Raw genomic sequence first — 22303 nt, forward strand, 5'->3', positions numbered from 1 at the left:
AGCTTTCTCAGCAGGACAGGAACTAACCTGCAGGCTCATCTTGCTGCTCCCCTTTGCTCAAACCTTTCCACCCCAGAGGGTCTGGCTTTTCTGCCCTCCCAAAGGCTGGTTGAAAAGTGCCATTAATCGTTATGAAAAGTTTGGCAACAGCGTGATGGAGCTTCCTGAGCAAAAGGTTTTCAATTGAAACTGAAAAAAAACCCAAACCCTAAAGTTCTACAAAATGCAAATTTAGAAAGTATTTGTGGAAACTCAATTTAAAAGGGAAAAATTGCCTAAAACTTTGCACCTTTTTATCCCGGATCATTCAGAAAGCACATTTCAATGGAATGTGTGTCAGCTGCGTTCATTTTCTCGTCTCAAAACCAGGGTACCTTGCGGGCTGTTTACCTGTGCACAGTTTTAGTGTCTGTCTTGAAATCTGTCTTACCAGGTCTGTGTGCTGTACCTTACTAACCAATGTTTCTTCTCACTCACTTGCTTTCCCAGCAAATTGCATGGGACTCCCAACACTAACTCTGCCAAGGAGGTTCCATATAATCCCCATTTCTTACTAATAATTGTTTTTTGTCACTTTCTTTCCCTCCCTGTCTCTGTGAAAGTGGAATTAAGTGGTGTTTTTCCTGCATGGCACTTTGTCTCTGCACTATGGACTAGGCTGTGTGTGGCAGGGAGGGCTGGTGCTGCCCTGGCCATTCCTGCTAACCTGCTGATTGTCCGGTGGGGAGCACAGGACATTGAAACGGGTAAGAGTGAAGCAATGGGACTGTGGGAAGATGGATTTCATGAGGGATGACACAAGCCAGCACTTCCAGGACCTTCTATCACCACAAATATTGGCAACAAGTGTCTCATGGTTAACTGTAGGAATATGTCTTCATGTCTATGTCCATATCAGAGGCAGGTTTCTCACCTTCCTTTTTGTACTGCCAATCTAGATTGGAGAAGATGACTATATCCATCATAAGATGGGCTACTATTCTGGGGGAGGGAAAACAAGATCTGAGCTTTTATGTTGTGATCACAGAGTAAGACATGAGGTCTCACTGAGAGATGTTTGCTTGCATGAAGCATTTTGGTGGAGCTGTTCTGGTTCCACGTCTGTAGCTAATGCAGAGCAGGGGAAAATTAGATATTTAATTAAATAGACCTGATTTGCACCATTTCTTCATATGACTGTGCCTTTGGAAGGGGAGCGCTGCCTTCTTTTAGGACGTCATTACACTGTTACATGGTTCATGTGTCTCAATGCAAACGAAAATCTCATTCATTTAATCATATTCTGCTCGTTATTTATACTCTACATTGTTCACTGAGCTGGCAGTGCGAATCAGACCAAAAGCAAAGTGGGAAGGCTGTTCCCTTGCTGGCCTCTTACAGATTCTTTCCCTGCAGGAGAAGGCAGCATGACCCAGCTGCTTCGGACCTGGAGGGATGAACTCTAAGGAGATGATTATCCTTAGGTTTAGCAGAAAGGATGCAAATGATGCTGGGTCTTTGCAGTTCATCCTTCCCTGAAAGCTTGTCCAGCAATGGCCTGGGAAATGGCCGTCTCTGCCCATGGGGTAGGTGAGCCCAGCATGGGAGAGCAGCCTTCAGGGTGGATGGAGCAGAGATGTTCAGGCTGAAAGGTGAAGCAAGCGTCCCCATCATGCTATGTGAGACCACGTCTTGAAGACTCCACACACCAGGGAACAGGAGAGATGACACAGGCTGACATTTACCCTGAAGATGGCATGTCTTGAGTGCATTGAAGAGAGCAGTTGAGCACAAGGCTTTGTCCCTGGGGGTGTCTGAGTGGAGCCTATGTCCTGTCCCTGAAACCCTTGCTTTTTTGCCTAGGTGGACGTGCACTCAGAGCAGCATCAGCCCCCAGTACAACATCTGTGAGCAGATGGTCCAGATACGAGATGACCACATCCGCTTCATCTCAGAGCTCGCTCGCTACAGCAACAGCGAGGTAAGCTCAGCAGGGAATTGCCATTGTCAGGCTCATTAGATGGATGGGGCTGGCAGAGAACAAGAGTAGCAGGAGTATGGTTTGCCAATGACACACAGTGAGGAGGGAAGAAGGACACGGACTGAACAAACCCCTTCTCGATCCAGCCATTAAAAAGCAGGTTATGAAAGGCCACAGCAGGCCCAAAGTCCTGTGCACCAGAAGATCTACTGCAACAGCTTCTGATCTTTGGCCACAGCTTTGTTCAAATAAGAAGCAGAAAAGATTTCACAGCTAAGTGTTTATGAAGAGCCAGGTGGCAGAACAGCCATGACTTGCAAATGGGTCTTTTCTGTTACACAGAGCTATTGGTCAGGGCTTCAAGGAAAGTTCACAGCAGCATCTCAGTTCTTGTCATTACTGAATGCCTGCACCCTCTCTTATGCACAAAACCTGTGACTGGTTTTTGCAGATGTATGATCCTCATTCACCAGGGTTAATGAATTGTTAGCATTCTCAACCCTTTTCTTTTTGGCATTTGTAAATGCTTATTTGATCTTTAAATCAGGAAAGGACTCTCAAGGATTTCAGTAGTATTAGGTTATCAAAAAGGAATGGGAAAGTAGAATGAAAACAGGCAGTTATTTCCTCTGAGGTGACAGGTCAGACTCATTTTTCTGTAGAAAATTGACTGCCTGGGTAAAAAGAGCCTTGCCAGGTTATACCCCTTTTCCTGAGGGACAATATATGCACTGCTCAGTTTTATCTTGATTGTTTAAGGTCATGGGGAATTTGTTTTAGCTGGGATTTGAAGAGCACTCTGTGGCTGCGGTTCGGCTCAGTGAAGCCTCTGCAGCAGGTTGCTGAGCCCTGATGTGATGTGATCTTCTCCAGGTGGTCACTGGCTCAGGACTGGACAGCCAGAAATCAGATGAAGAGTACAGGGAGCTCTTTGATCTCGCTTTACGGGGCCTGCAGCTGCTGTCCAAGTGGAGTGCACACGTCATGGAAGTGGTGAGTGCAGTCATGGAAGCGCTGAGTGTGTTACGTCCTCCTCTTCCCAGGTGAGCATGAACATGGGCGTGTAACAAAGCCTGTGAAAGGTGAGCTTGCCTTCATGCCACCTAGCTTTAAGCCATTAACAAACATGCTAAGATCAGGCAGCTAATGACCCTGAGCACCCTCTGTACAAAATCTCACCCTGGGCCTGACCACTTTTTGCAGGTATTGAGGTGTCCAGTGTTAGAGGGGGACTGTGTGACTGTTGTCCTAACCTGAACACCTTGGTTAAGTAGTGAAAGCTGACTGGGATGAGTCTGGGCCTCGAGCAACTAAAACTGTAGTTCAGATGATGATGGAAATTCTTAATTTGCAAAATTTAAACCACATTTCAACACAAGTCCATGGATGTCAAAAGCCCAATATGACTGTTAACCTCCCAGATAAACTAAACCAGTGTTCAGCACTGTGATAATAAAGCCCAAATGAATGTCAAACAACTGTAGTAATGTCTAGGGAGTGTTTTGCTGGCATAGGGCCCTCTTCAGTCTTTCCAGCCTGGCTTCTTACTCATTGTTGACAGTGTCTTTTCCATCTTTTAGTACTCTTGGAAGCTGGTTCATCCCACAGATAAATTCTGCAACAAGGATTGCCCAGGAACAGCGGAAGAGTATGAGAGAGCCACACGGTATAACTACACCAGTGAAGAGAAGTTTGCCTTTGTGGAGGTTGGTGCCAACTACAGAAGAGCAAGAACCAGCCAGGGCTGGTTTCCTGTCTGTCTTTCTCAGGCCAGGGGAAAAGGAGGGAAGGGCATCTCACAGTACTCGGCCAGTTCCTCATCCCCATGGGATTAAGGGTTCTGACATCCCTGTGGCCCTTAGTTTGCCCAGAGCCGTGGGCTGCAGAGGAATCTCTGAGTTCTCTCACATATTCTCATTCCTCTCAGGTGCAACCATGCATGATTCTTTTTCCCCTTCTTAAATACATTATCCCAGAGGTACTTCCACCATCGCTGATGAGCTAGGCCTTGGCCAGTGGTGGGTCCATCTCAGAGGGAAGCTTCTAGCAGCTTGTCACAGAAGCCACCTCTGTAGTGTCCCACTCGCTACCAAACCCTTGCCGTGCAAACCCTTGCAGCCTTGCAGAGCACTGTGATCTGGAGCAAGATCTGGAGCTACATTCAGACACTGTGCAAACACAAGTGAGCCTGGCTGTGGGAAGCCCCTATGCCTTCATCTTCCCTTAGACAGTCCAAGGTGGTTTGAATAGCGCCTTAATTTTTGTGGCTCACTCCCTTCTGGGAATTGTCTCTGTACTCTTGTACAAGAAGCACTATGCACTGCTGCAGAGGGAGGTCTATGGAAACCACACAGTGCATCCACATGTGGAGTATGTGCAGCTTCCTGGGATTATGTGCTATTAAAGATAATCAAAAGATCAGGAATGGAAACAGCTTGCCAAGGGACAGGGACCATTTGCAAGAAACTAGTGATATAAGTGCTCTCCTCAGCTTGTTGTGATCTGTAAAGCAGTTAAGCGGTCAAACAAGCCAGCCACCTAATTACTGGACCCAAGTTACTTGAGTAGAATTAATTCAGTCCCAAATTCTCTTTATGTTGGATTTATGGACCTCTTCCTACGATGGAAAAATAGCAAATACATCCATTTTTAATTTTTGCTTCAGGTAATTGCCATGATCAAAGGTCTGCAAGTGCTGATGGGCCGAATGGAGAGTGTGTTTAATCAAGCCATCCGCAACACTATCTATGCAGCCCTGCAGGACTTTGCCCAGGTGACCCTGCGAGAGCCGCTCAGGCAGGCGGTCAGGAAGAAGAAGAACGTTCTGATCAGGTCAGTCTGTCCTTCCTGAGTGCAACACAAAGCCTGTGTATTTGTACAACACTATAAGCATGTGGCCCTGCGTACACCTCAGGGTATACAACCAGCCACGTACCTTGGCCAGCAGCTCTTTCTAAGGTAACTTCTGATTCCCCCAGTGACAACAGTGTATGTCCCCACCTCAGACAGTTTTCCTCTCTAAGTGCACACCAGTTAACATTTTCATCTTGAAGCAGAATAAAGCTTAAGCAATACTTTCCCTCTCCCACCTATTCCAGTGTCCTTCAGGCAATTCGGAAGACAATATGTGACTGGGAGGGAGGTCGAGAGCCTCCAAATGATCCTTGCCTGAGAGGTGAGAAAGATCCTAAAGGTGGATTTGATATTAAAGTCCCAAGACGAGCAGTAGGACCTTCAAGTACACAGGTATGTAGACATTCATCTCCTGTGTAGAGTTAAGGGTCTTACATGAGTCTCCCATCCTGTGGATTATCAGCTGTTTCCATGGTCTGTTCCACAAAATCTTCACACTGTTGTGTGTTAAATGTTGCTCCGATGCCTAATTTGTTGTACAGTTCCCAAAGCCTCCTTTTTTCGGGGTGTGATTATTTTTAGCTCTGAAAGAGAGTAGCTTATGGAAGAGGTATTAATTTTTGCAGAGCACTACGGCTGTATGCAGTGGTGTCTCACTGCAGAGTGGTAACTGCATGGTTGACTATTTCTTCCACAGCTTTACATGGTGCGGACCATGCTGGAGTCCCTTATAGCAGACAAGAGTGGCTCAAAGAAGACTCTGAGGAGCAGCTTGGATGGGCCGATAGTCTTGGCCATTGAGGAGTTCCACAAGCAGTCCTTCTTCTTCACCCACCTTCTCAACATCAGCGGTGAGGTTATGGCAGGGGGAGGCTTGAATCCAACTCTTGCCTGCTCAGAAAACCAAAGATAGATCAGCTTTGCTCCTTATGGAATATGCAGAAGATTTTCCTTGATTTTTTTCAAATGTCCAACTTCTGCCTGATTCAGGTGTGGTTTAGGCAATAATCATTATGTGAACAGGAATGAGTTAGCAATATGAAACAGGAATAGGTGGCAGTTTATTTTCTGGGACTGGAGTTTTCTTTCTGTCCCAGACAAACTTCTGGAAACAGCAGGAATCTTCCAGAGTAACTGCAGGCCATGAAATGTTCTCCTTGGGGTTCTAGAACAAAAGGAATGATCCTTTTATTTCCTCATTACAGCATGCTCAGACAGCATGCACATGTTCTGGGTTTAAAAACAGAGATATCCTATGAAAATGTTCCATATCCAAAACCAGCCCAATATGAGGCTGCAGGAGCTGCCTCGTGTTCTTTCCCCTCACTGCCATCCCCATGGGAATAACATGGGTGCCCTCCCACTGAGGGGATCTTCTCTGCATTTCAGAAGCACTACAGCAGTGCTGTGACCTGTCCCAGCTCTGGTTCCGGGAATTCTTCCTGGAGCTGACCATGGGCCGCCGCATCCAGTTCCCCATTGAAATGTCCATGCCCTGGATCCTCACGGACCATATTCTGGAAACCAAAGAACCTTCCATGATGGAGTAAGAGCTGATAGGCTGTGTTGGGGCTGTGCATGTGCTGGGGCTTGGGATTTTGTTTTCAGAAGGGTAGGCTGGTGATGAACAGTCTTTGTGATGTGGGAGGGAAAACAGATGTTTCCTGACTGGCTGTCACATGGATATGTACTATATGAGTACCTTGTTAGCATGCACACTGGCACTGGCACTTATTATGCATCATAAGCCATATTTGGATATGGGCACAACTTGATGGTACCGTCATAAGCATACAGCGGTCAGACAGCATGTGCAACCAAAGGGATGTGGGCCCTGGCTAAGGCACCTGAACACTTTTTTTATTCATATATGTGATACGTACTGAGAGGCATTGCTGTTAATGCAAGTGTAATTACGTTCATAATGTCCTCCTCATTAGGAAAATTTTGTTTTCCGTTTTATGAACATTGTCAGAGAATTCTGTGGAGTGAGAGCAGGGTGAAAGCTTTCTTAAGGGAAGAGAAGGAGCAAGTGTTTGATTGAACAAGTCACAGCTCAAATCCAGATCTGTTGTAGCTGCTTCCAGAAGGACATGAAGAGCAAGAGGGAGTATCTGAGGGGCTAGAGGGAGTGGAAATGATAGAAGTGAAGCCAGAGAAAAGCCACTTTTTGCAATGAGCAGGGTGCATACACCAGTTGCAGTTTATGATGATATGCTCCAGAGTCAATTTAAGACATGATCTGTCTTCTTGCCCTCAGGTATGTACTGTACCCCTTGGATCTCTATAATGACAGCGCATACTATGCCTTGACCAAGTTCAAAAAGCAGTTCCTATATGATGAAATTGAAGCTGAAGTAAGTTCTCTTCATCTTTACTATACAGAAATAGCTCACTGGGGTCACATTGCCCTGCTTGACATCCCCCCAGCAGTTCAGTGAATTCACCATAGGCACCTCAAAAAAAATACCCCATCAGACTGAGAAGTTTTCAAAAGATCAGAATTTACAGAGATCTTACAGACTTTACTGATTGAGGGCTTCAGCTTCGCTGTACCCATGGGGAACAATGGAAGCCAAAGGCTGTCCACCACTGGGATCGTGGAAGAATCTGTCTGATGTTATGAGACATCAGAGGGAAATGAGAAATCAGAGGTGATTGAGGATGGGGGACCAGGCCCTGTTAGAATATGCAGAAACTGTAAGAGAGAAATGTAACTGCAATTTTCTGTTTAACTTCAGTATGTGAGAACCGCAGTGCAGTTTTTAGATAGCATGACATACATGTATATATTAAATTAGAGCTCTGTGTTGAGCTGTATTGATCTTGCATGCGTAGGAAGGAGCTGCTCTGTGCTGGTACAACCTCACAAAGTCTTGTTTTTTCTCCCCCAGGTGAATTTATGCTTTGATCAATTTGTGTATAAGCTGGCAGATCAGATCTTTGCCTATTATAAAGCAATGGCTGGCAGGTAGGAGAACCTTACTGCTGCTGATGACTGATGATAATCACTGTATCCAAATTGCTGTTAACCAAAAGATTTCCCTCAGGGAATAACTACTGCAAGTACACACAACAAAATAGCTCATCCCTGTCCCGCAGAGCTGGCTGTCCACGTCAGACCAGAGTAGATATGGAAATGAATTAATGGTGGCAAGGAGACATGATTAAAAGTGAAAAATAATAATTGGCATCCTAAGTAGCTTTCTGAGTACAGTTTGTGAGAGCGGCAGAAAAGCAAACCGAGCCTGTTGAAGACATGTCCTTGCTTGACTTCTGTCTGTGTACAAGGCAGATGAGTGAAAGCCTCCCACCTGCAGGAAATAGGAACATGCACTTGTCCTCACCTTAGTAAAACAGAATAACTTGTACAAGTGAGAAGGGTAACTCAGTATCTTAGGTCACACATCAGACCAGCTGACTGTGGAACTTCTGCAGTCACTTGCTCCCTTACAGGGAGCTAGGCCCTTTGTGACATTTCCTTCTTATCAATTTAAAGAACATGGATGAACTCTAGTGAGAGTCCTTGCCTCATGTCCCCAAAGGTGAAGAAAGTCTTCAGCGTACCTCTGCAAGTTTTGTCTCTAGATCAGGTTTGGCCTTACGGAAGGAGAGCAGTCACCATCATCAACCAAATGCTCCCACAGCAGATCTTGAAGGAGGGAGCACACCTGTGGGACAACCCCAGTACCTGGCACTAGTGATACCTTTCAGCACAGTCTTTTATCTTGCTGAATGTTGTAACCATAAAAGCCAAGAAAGATGGATAACACTATGGCATTTCCCAGATAACAACAGCTGCTCTGTGATTTAGTGGTTTAAGTAGTTAATAATATGTGGAAATTTCTTGGCATTCAGAGCAAGATGAAACGAAGGACTAAAACAACTCTGGAAAAGATCCAGAGAGAAGCTGATAGTGCGAGTTTCTTTTTTCCTGACACTGTTTCCTTTTCTTCAGTGTTTTATTGGACAAACGTTTCCGGGCTGAATGTAAGAATTATGGGGTGATTATTCCATACCCACCATCCAACCGCTACGAAACACTGCTCAAGCAGAGGCATGTTCAGGTACAGTGCAAGCAGTAGACTACAGTACTTATAGCTTTTGATCTATTAGCCTTTTGTTGGTGGCTACCATCCTAGTGCTGTGCTCAAGTGAGGTTGGTGCTGGAATGAGAAGGGTTGAACCTGTTTCTGACACACCATGCTCGGGGCACAGGGCATGAGGGGAAAAGAAGTTATGCTCCACATTTCCCTCCTTCCCCCTTAAGCAATGATAAGCTTAACTGAGGCATTTGCATCACCGCTTTCACATTTAAGCAGATGTTTGGTTTTAATTTGTGTCTGTTACAAAAAAACTAAAGTACCTTTTCCCCATCTGTATATAACATGCAAATGTCTTTTGTCCTTTTCCCAGTTGCTGGGTAGGTCAATTGACCTGAATAGGCTCATTACCCAGCGTATCTCAGCAGCGATGTACAAATCGTTAGACCAGGCCATTAGCCGCTTTGAGAGCGAGGACCTGACATCCATAGTGGTAAGAACTGTTAACTGACTGTGAGTATGAATAGAGAGAACGATATAGTGCTATGCATACAGTTAACTGTCTTTTGCTCCAAGTCCCACCTACAGCAGGTTTCAGCCAGCCACGTATCTTCCTTTATGCTGCCGAATCTCTACTGTTTCTACTTAGGCAACTTTAATTACATTATTACTGGACCATTAAGTGTCTGCATAAACCGTAAGATGACAGTCAGCAGTTAGATTTTGCAGAGCTCACATAAGAGAGTTCTGTAATCTGGGAGAAGGAAATCCTGGCTTCGATTCCCCTGTTGGGTGAAGGTGGCTGAGGCATCATTTGTGCGTGTACAGGACTTGCTGTCTGATGTGTTACAGGAGCACCAGAGTCAAGCAGTGTAAAATTACTAGTTTCCACCTTTGGAGGATTCTGATGTGAATGCCAGGCAGCGCTCAGTGGGGAGCAAACTCATTTTCCTTCCTGCAGGTTTTAGAGATACCAGACCAGCACCCTCTTGAGTGGAAGGAAGTGCAATTTGCCTTGGCCACTGGGTTAAACTGATGTCTTTAGCGTTTGCTACATCCTCACCTGAAAAGTTGTGTGTGGGTGTGGGTATAAAATCATTCCCCTGGCAATGAAAGGAGCTGTTTCTATTGTCATCTTGGTAATACGTTGCATTTGCTGCTGCTTTATGTACTGCAGGAGCTGGAGTGGCTCTTGGAAATAAATCGCCTAACTCACAGGTTGCTGTGCAAGCACATGACTTTGGATAGCTTTGATGCCATGTTTCGGGAGGCCAATCACAACGTGTCTGCGCCCTATGGGCGCATCACCCTCCATGTCTTCTGGGAGCTCAACTTTGACTTTCTACCCAACTACTGTTACAATGGATCCACCAACAGGTGAGGAGGAAAACAAGACAAGGGGGCACTGGAGATGCTGCTTTTCTTTCAAAGTGTCAAACCAGCCACATTAAATTCACATGCGTTGCAGTGAGGTTTGCGTTCCCTATGGGATGAAACAGTTACACTTAAAATGAAGTTAAAGCGCACTAGCTCCCCTTAGCCTTGAAAATATTAGTAGCATATTCAAGTGATAGTTAAGACAGTGATTGCAAGCAACAGAGCTAGTTTGGTTTGGAGAGTTGGGTTACTGAGCAGCAGAGCTGTGGCAGCTGCTCATACATGAGAAGAAACCTCACCTTTGGTGGGTGAAATTGATGTTTTACTCCACTAAGAGATCAAGGCAGGAGTTTGCATTCCAGTTCCTGTGATGAATTGCTAATCAGCCTGCAACTGCAGTTCATCCCAGGCCATGCCATATCTGCACTCAACACAACTAAGCAGGCTCTGACCACCTTCCTCCCTGTCTCCCGTACCCACTGTAGGTTTGTGAGGACAGCAATTCCATTCACACAGGAACCCCAGCGGGACAAGCCAGCCAATGTTCAGCCATATTACCTCTATGGATCCAAGGTCAGTAAATGAGCCACACCAGCCAGAAGGGGTGGATGTTGGAAGTATTTATTTAGGAAGAAAGAAATGCAAGAGCTACTTCATTAACAGAATGGTGGGTGCAAATTTGCCGGGTCACGTTGCCGTGTGAAACCAAAAAGCCATGCAAGAAGCAGATTCAGTGTGCTTTTGCTATTGTTTTCTCATTTTTCTCCATAATATGCCCATGTTAGGGAATGCTGACACTGCTCTGTGCTTGGTGTTGGCACTGAGACCAAGTCACATCCACCCAAATGCAGAGAGAGGAGAGCAAGTTGGAGCTCCAAAGCAATGCTTCTCCCCAAGGAAGGTACCACTTCAGGAATCCCATTTGTGAGTTCACAATGGGAATTACTAAAATACTTGTGTGTGCAAAAGAGACTACTTGATTCTGACAATACCTCTTTTGTCAGGCTGCAATGACTGTTTATACAAGTGTTATGAGGGCTTGGGGTGTGATGCTAGTGGAGGATCACTCAAGTGTGAATCTACTTGAGTGGAGTTTATTTGTTGCACACGTTGATTGATGACTGAAGTGAATCTACAGCACTGATGCAGATTAGGTAATGACACTGCAGTCAGCTGAGCCTGGCCCTTCCCAGAGACCTGACTTGGTTTCTTTTTACAAAGCCTCAGCAAACGCGAATGTTTTTGTCACTTGACAAAAATCCTTCTCCTTGCGATCAATGTCCTGCCTTGTGTTCTACCCTGGGACAAAAAGTCCCCGTGGACACATGGACAGTCCTGTTGGCAAGAGCTGGGAAAGAGTAGTGTGAACCAAGCAGAGCTCTCCAAGCAGGATCTCCCTTTATTTTGCTCTCATTGAAGGCCATGCTGTGGCAAGATGGCCCTTTTATCATCACTGGTTTTATAGGAAAAAAAGCTGTGGGGGGAGCTGTATGGGCTCTCTCTCATGAAGCTGGAGGCCCTCATCAGCACAGTGGTCATGGGGACTTCCAGAAACTCCTCTCTCAGCCCATCATCCAATGGCCTCTCCAGTGAGCTGCTCCCTTCTTCAGAGCTAGCCTTGGGATGCTTCAGCCTCACAGCCTGGTGGCACCGTGCAGACCAGAACTGCAGGCAGCCGTAGGCCAGGAGAGCAATGAAGCAGAGGAGCAGCAGGCTGCTCACCATCCATATGGAGGTGGTAGATTCATGCTTAGAGCTGCCAAAAATCAGAGGGTTTTTTTCCAGAGTGTGGAAGGTGGTGCAGTGGTTGCCAGAGGGGTAAGAGTTCTTGCATGTGATGCAGAGAACATAGATGGTGGATGGTGTGAGTCGGTGGAGGACGAGGGAGCTGAGGGGGTGAGGAACTCGCTCCTCGCGGTGGAAGTTCTGGCGTAAATAGCCAGCAAAGATGCTGTTCCAGTTGGGGCGGTACATGACGTGGTAGTAGTTCTCTGGACAGGGGTTGTTCATGGCCCAGGAGACGGTGGCACTGGTGTAAGTGATGTTGTGCACTTCGATGTTCATGGTGCTCCTGAAACCAGATGCAGGGAGAGGCTGAGCTTCCTCATTTGTATACAGGCTCAAGGGCCACTGACATCAGTGAAGTCTTTCCCCTGCTTCACTGGCCCTTAGGTTGGACTCAGGACTGTGCCTGGCTAGCTTAGATTAGCTGCTAGGTCTTAGATGGCTAAAATTACTAAAGATGAATCCTGCTAGTACCTGGACTACTGTATCACCTGGTTTCAAAACCAAAATAACAACTGGGACATAGGCATACTTTATGCTTTAGTTAGATTTTGGGGTTTTTAAATCTCTTCTTTCTGACTAGTTGTCTATATAGGAAGCTTACTTAGCTTTTTTGTTTCCCATGGAATAGAAAAGACTGCAAGTGTGATTAACATAAACTGATCATTAAGCTATCTCCAACTTGCTTGTGAAGCTGCCAACAGATACTTTGATTTTACACCTAAATGCCATTTTAAAAGCTGCATAGTGATTAATTCACTGGTTTAAGTTTTTGAAGCATTTTCTGTACCTTACTTGTTGCTTAATGGAGCATAAACTCTTTCTATTCCTGCAGCATCTCACAATATAATATCAGGATCGTAAATGTGAAATCTGAAGATTAGCGAAATATAAAATAAATGCCTTTAGGGAAACACAAATACAAGAATAATAAGTGCAAAGCTCTCCCCCAGATAGAAGACACTGACCACTAACAAACTACTGTCTAGCAACAGCAACAAATCACTTCAGTGCATCACTCCTTTAGATTGCTAAAGTGGTCTCTGAGCTCGCTGCAGCATTCTCTCCCAACCATCCCAGTGCTCCAAGCAGAGCTGCATGCAATAGAACCAGTTTCTTTTTTCCCTTCTTCCTCCCTCTCTCACTATAAGTTAACTTTCCTCTAATTCACTCATCTCAATGACTGTTTCAGCCACTCTTACATGAAGAGAAGTGCAGGACATGCACCCATCGCGGAGCCCTCCCAGAGCTGGGGCAGCCACTTACCTCCTGTCAGTGCTGGGGAGCAGTGTGGCCACAGGCAGGCAGCACCTTCCCCTCTTCCCAACTGCTCTCCTCCCTCCTGCCTCTGCAAAATCCCTTCCCTGTGCTCTGCCTCATATTATACCCGTCTGGGGCTCCGTCATCCCTCACCATAGCAACCAATACAGAAGGATGGGCAGGCGTCTTCAAGTGATTTGGGAATGTTATCCCTAAAAGCTTCTGCCTGGGGGAAGTATGTCTCCCAAACAAGCCAGGGAGTTTTGTTTGCTGGCTTGTTTGGTGTTTTCTGTTTTTCCTGTCTGCAGTCCCCCAGCAAGACCATCATTGGTCCCCAGCAGGGTCTGCATTAGAGACACATTGGCATATGGTATGAAATGTGGGATCCTGGCCTGCAGTACACATTGAGAGTTTAGCACTGAGGGGCTTTGTCTTTAATTCTGTGATTTCTTGCACATTTAAACTACTGGTTTAAGCCAAACCTAGTGAGCAGCAGATTTTCAACCCTGATGCTGCAGTGATGTCTATTAACTTTTTAACATTTTCTAAGCCGTGTGATGAGAGCAGGAACTGTGTTTTGAAAGACTTCGACCTCGTGCTGAACTTCCATGGGATTAAGACAGGCTCTGCTTTGAATACCCCTGCATTACAGACTGCTCAGGGGTGTCCCTTTTCAGGCTGGTTGAGAGAGCAGGAGGGAGAGACAAAGCCAGTGCCAGTCAGGGGAGCAGCTCAAGTGTTTGGCCAGGAGGGGACAGACATGGCACTGGGTCTGCTAAGGAGAGACTTTGAACAAGTGACTCACTGCTCTCTGAAGCCGGAATGTGCTTGAGAGAGGAACTTTCCCAGAAGAAACGTTGGTTCTGGGTCTGGAATTACTCATTCTTTGTTATTCCTGGAAAGGTGCAACGTTTCAAAGATCTTCTGAATATCAACAATGATTAGATGATGATGCAAACTGCATCAGGAGAGGCAATTACAAGCCTGGGGAGGACACATGACCCTTGCTTTTGATTTCTGTTTGGCAGTTCTGCATGTTTTGGGTTTGTATTCCAAGATCAGTATTCCCTTCTATCCCTGTGAGTGAGCTGTGGCTGCCAGCAAGCTGAAAACTGGGAGAAGAGATGAAAATAATTACAGGCAGGGATGGAAATGAAAGTGCTATCAGGTGGCTTCCTGCCTTTTACATGGCTGCCCTGCTTATAAGAGCAGGGGGATAAAGAGCTCTTAGGTGGTGCCTTGCTGTGAGTAAAGTACATCCCTGCCTGCAGGGAGAGAGCTGAAGATACAAATCTGTGCTTCAGAAAGGTGGGTTACCCAAGAGAGCTGCCTTCTTACCGTGTTTGGGTTGTTGAGTTTATCAGTGTTCAGAATGGCTGGGAAATTAAATCCTTGTTGTTGACAAATAAGATGTAGTTAGCAGGAAGAGAGGAAACTGAAGAAAGTGGAAATAGCTGGATTAGGCCAGCAAAGGGTCCCACTTTCTGCATGCTGTGATCAATACCACTTCTCAAAGGAAAATGCAGCAAAGCTCCTAGTGGTGTTGGTACTACCTCCAGGAATCAAACTCACATCTGCTTACACTTGTGATGAGCTCGTAATTCTGATTTCCTAGGATGAGGAGATGCCAAAACAATGCCAGTGCCAGGACTGCTCCAGCACTGGTGTTCCCCATATCTGCAGGTGGACCAGGCTTTGGCCCTGCTTGGGACCTCCCTCCTCACCATAGGATGCAAACCCTAACTGCTCTCCAGCAGCCAGCAAAACTGAGCCATTTTCTGTCATTCAGCCACTTACAAAACACAGCAGGTTGCCATGTGTCTGACAAAGAAGCTGCAAAATTATAAGCAACCCACTACTTACTGCTCGTTAGCACTTCTTAGCTCTGTAAGTGCTTTAGATTTGGCTTCATTTATGTATTTTCATGAGTGCTTCGGTTTTTCTTGGCACTGCCAGACCCAGGGTCATTGGAAATCCCTGTTTCCCTTTCCCTGGTGGAATTTGCCTCCCCTTTTTTAGCAAGATGCAAGCAGATGTAACCTGAAGGACAGTACATGCTGCAGGCACTTGTAGAAATAGTTACGGTGTGTGAATGGGATGGAGCTGCTCTGTTTTCTGCAGCAACAGCCCAAAGGTGTTCAGAAACTGTGGTTGCTGCAGTTGGCAGCAAGGGCTGCTGATGCCCTCCATTAGACTGCATGGGCTGTACTACCTGGACTGCCATGGCCATTGGCTTGTAAGTAATAGTGCGTAAAGGTCATGGAAATCAGGAGCTGGGATAGCAAGGCATTATGCTGAGACACAGAATATACACAGACAGCCTCAATACAGTACATAAATGTCTGCTGCATTGTACATGTCAATCCCAGCTGGGGAATATGTATTTTTGTTTGCATGGAAGTGTTAGCAACCAGTGGATACAGCTGAATATGGTAAAAGCTTTATAGGGAGATTGGAGGTTACTTGTGGCAGGGGAAGGAACCAAGTCATTCAGGCTGTTTGACTTAGAGAACCTCCTCTTGACAACTCTGGCCAGAACTGTTTTTCGCTCTAAGACACGTCTCAGCTGTCACACTGAAGTTAGTTTGGCTGAGAGCCTGGACTTGTCTTGGGCTATGTGTAAGTCCTTTTTTGTCTCTAAGTATATTCCTTTTTCATTAGCTCTTCATTATTCCAAGGGGGTTCTGGCATAGGCAGTATTATCTGTCTGTTATCTCTCTCTCTGATCTATTTCATTGGATACATCTCTCCCTGCGTTCCCTTAGGTGAGCTCAGACAGGTCCGGGGAATGGCTAACAACAGTCTCAAAGACATGGAAATGACAACTAGGTTTTGTTTTGCTTCATTTGCTGCTGAATCTGCTCCATAGCATCCCTGATATAACCTCCTGAGTTCCCAAAGCAACATGGGGGCCTTCCCCACGTGCTTCCAAGTACTGATGGCTGTCTTGAGACCTGGAGTGGGACACCCAGGCTCTGTGGGACACTGGGAACTCAGCCTGCTTGCACTCCCAGCCTCCCAGACCCCAAACCTGCCCCTTTGGCCCCAAACCAAAGGTGGGGCAAAGCTCCACAGTGTCTTTGGCAGCTGCTGCTCCCAAGACACAGCAAGATGGGGGCTTTGCTCTGGCTCTCTGAAGGGGTAGAAGCAGCCTCCCAGTGCGGGGGAGCGAGCTGTGCTGTGCAGCCAGCTTGTACCTTCAGCTGTTTTGTCTTAAAATACCCCCTGGTGTCATTTTTTACATCCCACAGTCTCTATCCCAAGCTGTGTATCTCACCCTTAAATGGAGCTGTATTTTTAATTGCTGGCAGAGTATTATTATTAGACTCAAGCCTGTTGCTAATGCACTGTGCAGCTTTGCAGAGAGCTCGATGAACCAACCTCATCTTGCAGACAGGGAGGGATGAATCCTGCTTGTCTGCAGCCAGTGCACGTCCTAAAATGTGTGTTCTCCCAATCAGGCTTATTGTCAAGACCCTCACTTGAGGGAAAAGCCCACTTGAAAGCTGCTCTCCAGCCCCATTATCCTTCTAAGAGGTGATGTGGGTGGCAGAGTGGCAGCACCGGCTGCCTGCTACCCGTACAGCGAAATGTCAGCCCCATTATGGGGGAAATCTGACCAGTTCCTCCACAGCTGGGTGCCAGTGGTAGCCCATCTCAGGTGGCCATGGTGCGTGTGCAGACAGAAGACCTGCCTCCTAGCCACAGAGTACAAAAGAGGCTTCCAGAAATGAGTGTGGATTCATGAGCATGCTGAAATGGGGATATTTAATTCAAGCCACTGGTGTGCTAACAGTGGGGGAGCAACAGGGTAAAGGAGTCTACAGGGAGGCAAGGAAGGAAGGTGTGAGAAGCCATCACCACTGCAGCACAACACTTTCTGGGTCACCTGGGGCTGGAATGAGTCAGTACAAAAGCCACAGCAACAGAACAACATGTAGCATGGCTGGGCTGGGACCCTGGCAGGTTACTGGCTTCCCTATGGGATGATTGTGTTGGCCATTTGGAAAATGTTCCAGGCTGGGTATTACCTGGTGTTTAAATAGACACAGTTTTCGAAACATAAACCATTGCTCATTTTCTCACGTAGCAGTGTGCCTGTCTATTATAGTAGGCAATAAGCTACTGGAACAGAGCACTGGGGCTGTGACAAAATGAGGGACAATTAATTAATTGATTAAAGCATCTGGCCAGACTATGAAAGCACAATCAGTACATCAGTCTGCTGAGATTCTGTATCTGAGAGCAAAATAAAGTACTTTTCTGATTCTTAGCAAATGACTTCACTTTGTAACTCATTAGTAACTCAAATGAAGCGTTAAAGTAAATCTCAAGGAAGTGAGTCAGAATTGGAGCACAAGGGAAGCCTTCAGCTTCAGTATTGCAGCAGTGTTGGTGGAGAGACAACATTTTGCCCTGTTCTACTACTTCACACTTGCTCCCTTTCACCCTAAGCTCTCCAACCCATTGGTCCCTCTGCTCCCTTGGCTCCCTTACTGGCAGTGAAGGGAATCACATCCCTGTAGAGTGGGGTTTGCGGTATCTGCAGGGAAGCAAGCTCCCTGCTGCATGAGGGTGCAGTGTGCCTTTACTATGCAGCGCTCATACAAGAAACAGAGTCATGGTGCATTTGGGATACACTTTGATTTGTTTCCCTATCCTTGCTTAAGAAAGTTCCGGTAAGCATGAACCAAGGGTTTATCTGTGTTTTGCTGGAAGAGGCACTACTGCCAGGATCTTTTCAGGAATGGGCTTTTTCTTGCTGTTTACTGAGGCTGCAGTTATAGATGTCATGGGGGGAGACTGCAGCCCTTCTCTGCTGGGCTGAATCGTGGTGCCAACACTTCTGTTGCAGAGCCCAAGCTGAGCATGCGGTGTTTAAGTTAAATCTGATTTTTCCCTATGTTTTTTTTGCAGATCACACAAATTAATTAACTCCCCTTCTCCTGTTTCCCTCACACTAAATGGATCCTAGAAATCTTCCACTGATAAAACGTTGCAGCAATTTCCACATTTCCAAGGTTACACTGATACAGCACATTCCTGGAAACAGTTTTGTTTTCTGCCACTAAAAATTTGGCAAGGGCAGAGCCCTGGGTACTACTCTCCCTAGACTAGGGTTAGATTCTTGCCTTTTGCATAGTCCCATGGGAATGCCTATTAAGTACAGAGACTGATACAGAGCTTTGCAGGATGCAAAAAGGATTTTTGCTGTGTCTCTTCCAACTGCCCTTAAGCTCAGATGCGGCAGTTCCTATTGTTATTAATGAGCCTCATCTAAAGCTAATGCCCATAGGAAAAAAAATCTGCCTGGTTACATGTATATAAAGCTTTTCATTTTAGTAGAGAAGAATTTGGGTTTGAAAAAGCAAAGGGCCAGTTACTGAAATCCTTGGTTGGGAATGTATGAAAGAGTAAATTACCTTGGAATTGCCATTACTACGTAGCAGGATAAGAAACCTTGTGACATTGACAGTGTGCAGAGATTAGGATATATCTGACTATATAGCAAGAAAAGTAATCTCCTCTTTGCCAGAAGAAGAAATGGGAATTGTTGTGGGTTTTATTATTTCTCCTTCTTTGCCTTAAAAGTTAATTGAAGTGATGAAACATAATACTATAATAAGGGAATTGCTCATGTCTGGTAAATGCTCCTAACTGTCCTGTGTCACTGTGCTAATTTCTCAGCCTCTCAACATTGCCTACAGTCACATCTACAGCTCCTACCGCAACTTCGTGGGGCCACCTCATTTCAAGACAATCTGCAGGCTTCTTGGCTATCAAGGCATTGCTGTGGTCATGGAAGAGCTGTTGAAGATCGTCAAGAGCTTGGTAATTATGAATCTAACCCTGACAATGGAGAAACCTCGATGTCTTGAGAGGCCTAAGTTGGATGGTCAGCCTGGGTTTTGGGTTCAGGGTGTTCAAATCTGGGCACCTTCATGTCCCTTGATTCACGCTGAAACACTTGTATTGACAGTTGATTCTCACTGTTGCTGAGGAATCCCATTGATTGCCGTGGGATGATGGAGTGTTTCCACCAGTGCTAACTGTGATCAGCCACCTACGTCTGGGGGTGGTGGAGTTGGCATCCAGCTTTGCTAAAAGCCACTGGGAAGTGATCAGGTGGGACATGGCACTCATGGTCCCTCAGCACTGCCTGTGCTGCAATCTGGGACACCTTCAAGACCTGTGCTCATGCTCAGTGATAGCACAAGAGCACTCTATCTCACTGCCTTGTGACATGTGTCAAATGTTACTGTCCTGGAACAGGCAGGGGTCACCAGTGTCGAAGCCATATTGCTGAAATTGCAGCTGGGGAGGGCACGTCTCTAGGATGAAGGATCACTGCCTCCCTAAGATCGTGTTTTATGATGAACTTGCCACTGGTAGTCGCAAGAGAAGTGCCCCAAAGAAGAGATATAAGGACTCCCTGAAACAATACCTTAGCCTTGGCCATATTGACTACCGTCAGTGGTCCACCTTGGCCTCCAATCGGGAGACTTGGAGACACACCATACATAATGCCACTGACTCCTTTGAGAACTCACACAGAACTGGTCTGGGGGGACAAAAGACAACGCAGAAAGAATCACACCCTGCCTATACCACCCAAGGAGACCTTTCGCTGTGCTTTTTGCAGGCGGATTTGCCTATCCCACATTGGCCTTCTTAGTCATCAGCGCACTTGTAGTAAGCGTGGGTGAAGCCCTTCCCAAATCTTCGTTCGCGAAGCCAAGCCATGATGACTCTGGAGAGCTGCAAGAAGGCAAAGAGCAGGCAGCAAAACTGATGAAACCAACTTTTTCTGTCTTTATAAGAAATTTCCTGCTGTAGACAAGTCCTTATTGTCCATTTCTATCAGATATTCTGAAGCCAGGCTGCCAATAGCCCAATCTGCTTTCCAGTTCTTTTCTTTTTCAGAAGAAAAATGTGATATGTGCAGGGGAATGATCCCCTGTGCTCCCTAAGGGCACTAACAATACCAAGCATTAAGAAGGGAGGAGGAAGTGTGCAAAAACATACAGTTTTTCATGTCATGTTTTTCAGCTACAACCCTTGCTTTACTGGAAAGACAATCTTCATTCATTATAAATATCTAAATTCTGGTTTGATGGCAATGATGACATTTTGAACTTGTCTCACAAAGCAATGTAAAACACCGAAATCCTCAAGTGCATATCCAGTTTCCCTACTGTAAAGGACCACAGTCACTGAAGATGCAACTTGTGTCACTTAGTTGAAAATGCTGTAGCTGGTGTGCGAGATCAGACAGCATTCAGCACAAAGATTTTATGTTTGGCTAAATAGTGTTTAGTGCATAATCCCGCATAATGTATCTCCAGGGTGCAGGTGTAAAACTCCAAATGACAGCAAGCACTTTTAACATATCTATTCCATATTAGTTCAAAACATCAGATCTGCAGAAACTTGTAAATTCTGGTTTAAATTCCAAGTATCCAGTGATCATTCCTCAGGTGGAAGGAGCATTTCCTGTGCTGGGGAATGACTCCTATGGCAGCTCTGGTGAAATGCTTTTTGGGTTAGGAGCACAAGTCCAGCTGGATCTAAGACTGAGCCTTGTTTGGATTTCAGCTGCAAGCAATGCAAACACAGCAGGCTGTATTTTGAAGTCGAAAGTCCATGCAGCTGTGATTGATTATTTGGGAGGAAGCTGTAAAAGCTCTCTAATTCCATACTTTCAGTCTGAATTTTATATTTGAGTGAAATCCAAAATAAGCAAGTTCTTGAACTCCAGCTGGAGTTCCATCCTGTACTGTCAGATGTTGACCCATCCACAACCAGTCTCTTTCAAAGCTAACACCAGGAGAAGCCATCATTCCAGCTTAACCTCCCTTTGTTTCTGACAGCTACAGGGCACCATCCTGCAGTATGTGAAGACTCTGATTGAAGTAATGCCCAAGATATGCCGCTTGCCAAGACATGAATATGGCTCTCCAGGTGGGTGCTCCACACAGATGCTTGAGCAAGAGCTTGCCCACGTGTTGATACAGCACTGAGTCAGGCACCCACTAGTAATTAAACAGGGTTTGGCATCTGACGTGCCAGTACAGCATGCAGCCATGCTTGCTGGGACACACTTTCAGCTGCTTTGCTATTGACACTGGAATAGGTATAGGAAACTTTTCCAGGAAATCTCCCGTTGGAAATCTCCCTTTGACCACACAGATGGCAGATAAGGGAATGTCTGCTGATAGCTTCTGTTTTGTTTTCAGGATTTTGTAAGCTTTACTTATTGTGGGTTCACTGATATTTTTCAAAAGCTCTACTTAGTTAACAGTTTTTTGCAGCCTGCCATTGAGATGGAATGGGAAACTCTGGCTGGAATACATGAGCCAGCACCAAAACATCAATGACAGTCTTGAATCTCTTTTCCTCTGATGAGGAAATCCATGGAGTTCATATGAATTACTCCCTATTTCCCAAGGATTACTGAAAGTAGGGTAAGACACTGCATCCTACTTCTCCGCAGTGCCAATCTCCATAAGTATGTTTAGCAGTTACAGCTTGCAACTTGTGATTAAGGCACTGGTTGTCATTTTATCCAGGTTATCAAGGGTGATTCTGGTCCCACTTTTCTGACTGCCCTTCCTTGTCTTTTAAGGAATCCTGGAGTTTTTCCACCATCAGCTGAAGGACATCATTGAGTACGCAGAGCTGAAGACCGATGTGTTCCAGAGCCTCAGAGAAGTGGGCAATGCCATTCTCTTCTGCCTCCTTATCGAGCAGGCTCTGGTAAGGCAAAACCCCCTGCACAACAGCTCATACTTGAAATTGCCAGCTCAAGAGTATGTGTGGAAGTGGGTTTTCCAACAGAAGAGTTTGGTGAATGTTACTTCCCAGCTTCTTGTGTGCTCAGGGTCTCTCTGAGGCTGTTACTGGGGTCTGTGGTCATGTCCATGGATGGTGTATTGGCACTTGGTCACTGACATCTGGGACTGCTGGAGGAGAATCTGAATACTGGAAGATCTAGATTTGATTCTTGGACCCAAAGCTACCACTT

The 22303-nt window shown here is 45.8% G+C and overlaps 2 protein-coding genes across 4 annotated transcripts in view; one reads left to right on the forward strand and one right to left on the reverse strand.

The window, feature by feature from the left end:
* Positions 1-22303, forward strand: part of CYFIP2 (cytoplasmic FMR1 interacting protein 2) — a 52012-nt gene that overhangs the window by 19792 nt on the left and 9917 nt on the right. For all 3 annotated transcript variants that reach the window (XM_061360158.1, XM_061360156.1, XM_061360157.1), the window contains exons 11-26: positions 1843-1960; positions 2834-2953; positions 3541-3666; positions 4626-4792; positions 5059-5206; positions 5511-5664; positions 6203-6359; positions 7074-7170; positions 7708-7784; positions 8772-8880; positions 9230-9349; positions 10034-10233; positions 10719-10806; positions 18967-19110; positions 21150-21240; positions 21905-22035. In XM_061360158.1, the coding sequence (XP_061216142.1) occupies positions 1843-1960; positions 2834-2953; positions 3541-3666; positions 4626-4792; positions 5059-5206; positions 5511-5664; positions 6203-6359; positions 7074-7170; positions 7708-7784; positions 8772-8880; positions 9230-9349; positions 10034-10233; positions 10719-10806; positions 18967-19110; positions 21150-21240; positions 21905-22035 (2047 nt within the window). The remainder of the gene's footprint in view (positions 1-1842; positions 1961-2833; positions 2954-3540; positions 3667-4625; positions 4793-5058; positions 5207-5510; positions 5665-6202; positions 6360-7073; positions 7171-7707; positions 7785-8771; positions 8881-9229; positions 9350-10033; positions 10234-10718; positions 10807-18966; positions 19111-21149; positions 21241-21904; positions 22036-22303) is intronic.
* On the reverse strand, positions 10839-13467 carry FNDC9 (fibronectin type III domain containing 9). The gene is made up of 2 exons (XM_061360168.1): positions 13285-13467; positions 10839-12304 (listed from the first exon to the last, which is right to left on the reverse strand). Exon 2 carries the CDS (start codon positions 12295-12297, stop codon positions 11644-11646), a length of 654 nt encoding a protein of 217 aa, XP_061216152.1. The 5' UTR covers positions 12298-12304; positions 13285-13467; the 3' UTR covers positions 10839-11643.

Source organism: Neopsephotus bourkii, unplaced genomic scaffold (genome assembly GCF_033783945.1).
Source record: "Neopsephotus bourkii isolate Nb327-2 ecotype Australia unplaced genomic scaffold, CSIRO-AGI_Nbou_v1 NB_1016, whole genome shotgun sequence".
NCBI classification, from domain to species: Eukaryota; Metazoa; Chordata; class Aves; order Psittaciformes; family Psittacidae; genus Neopsephotus; species Neopsephotus bourkii.

Bases quoted from the DNA above. Each gene is read 5' to 3' on its own strand.
- FNDC9 (XM_061360168.1), bottom strand. From the start codon at position 12,297: ATGAACATCGAAGTGCACAACATCACTTACACCAGTGCCACCGTCTCC.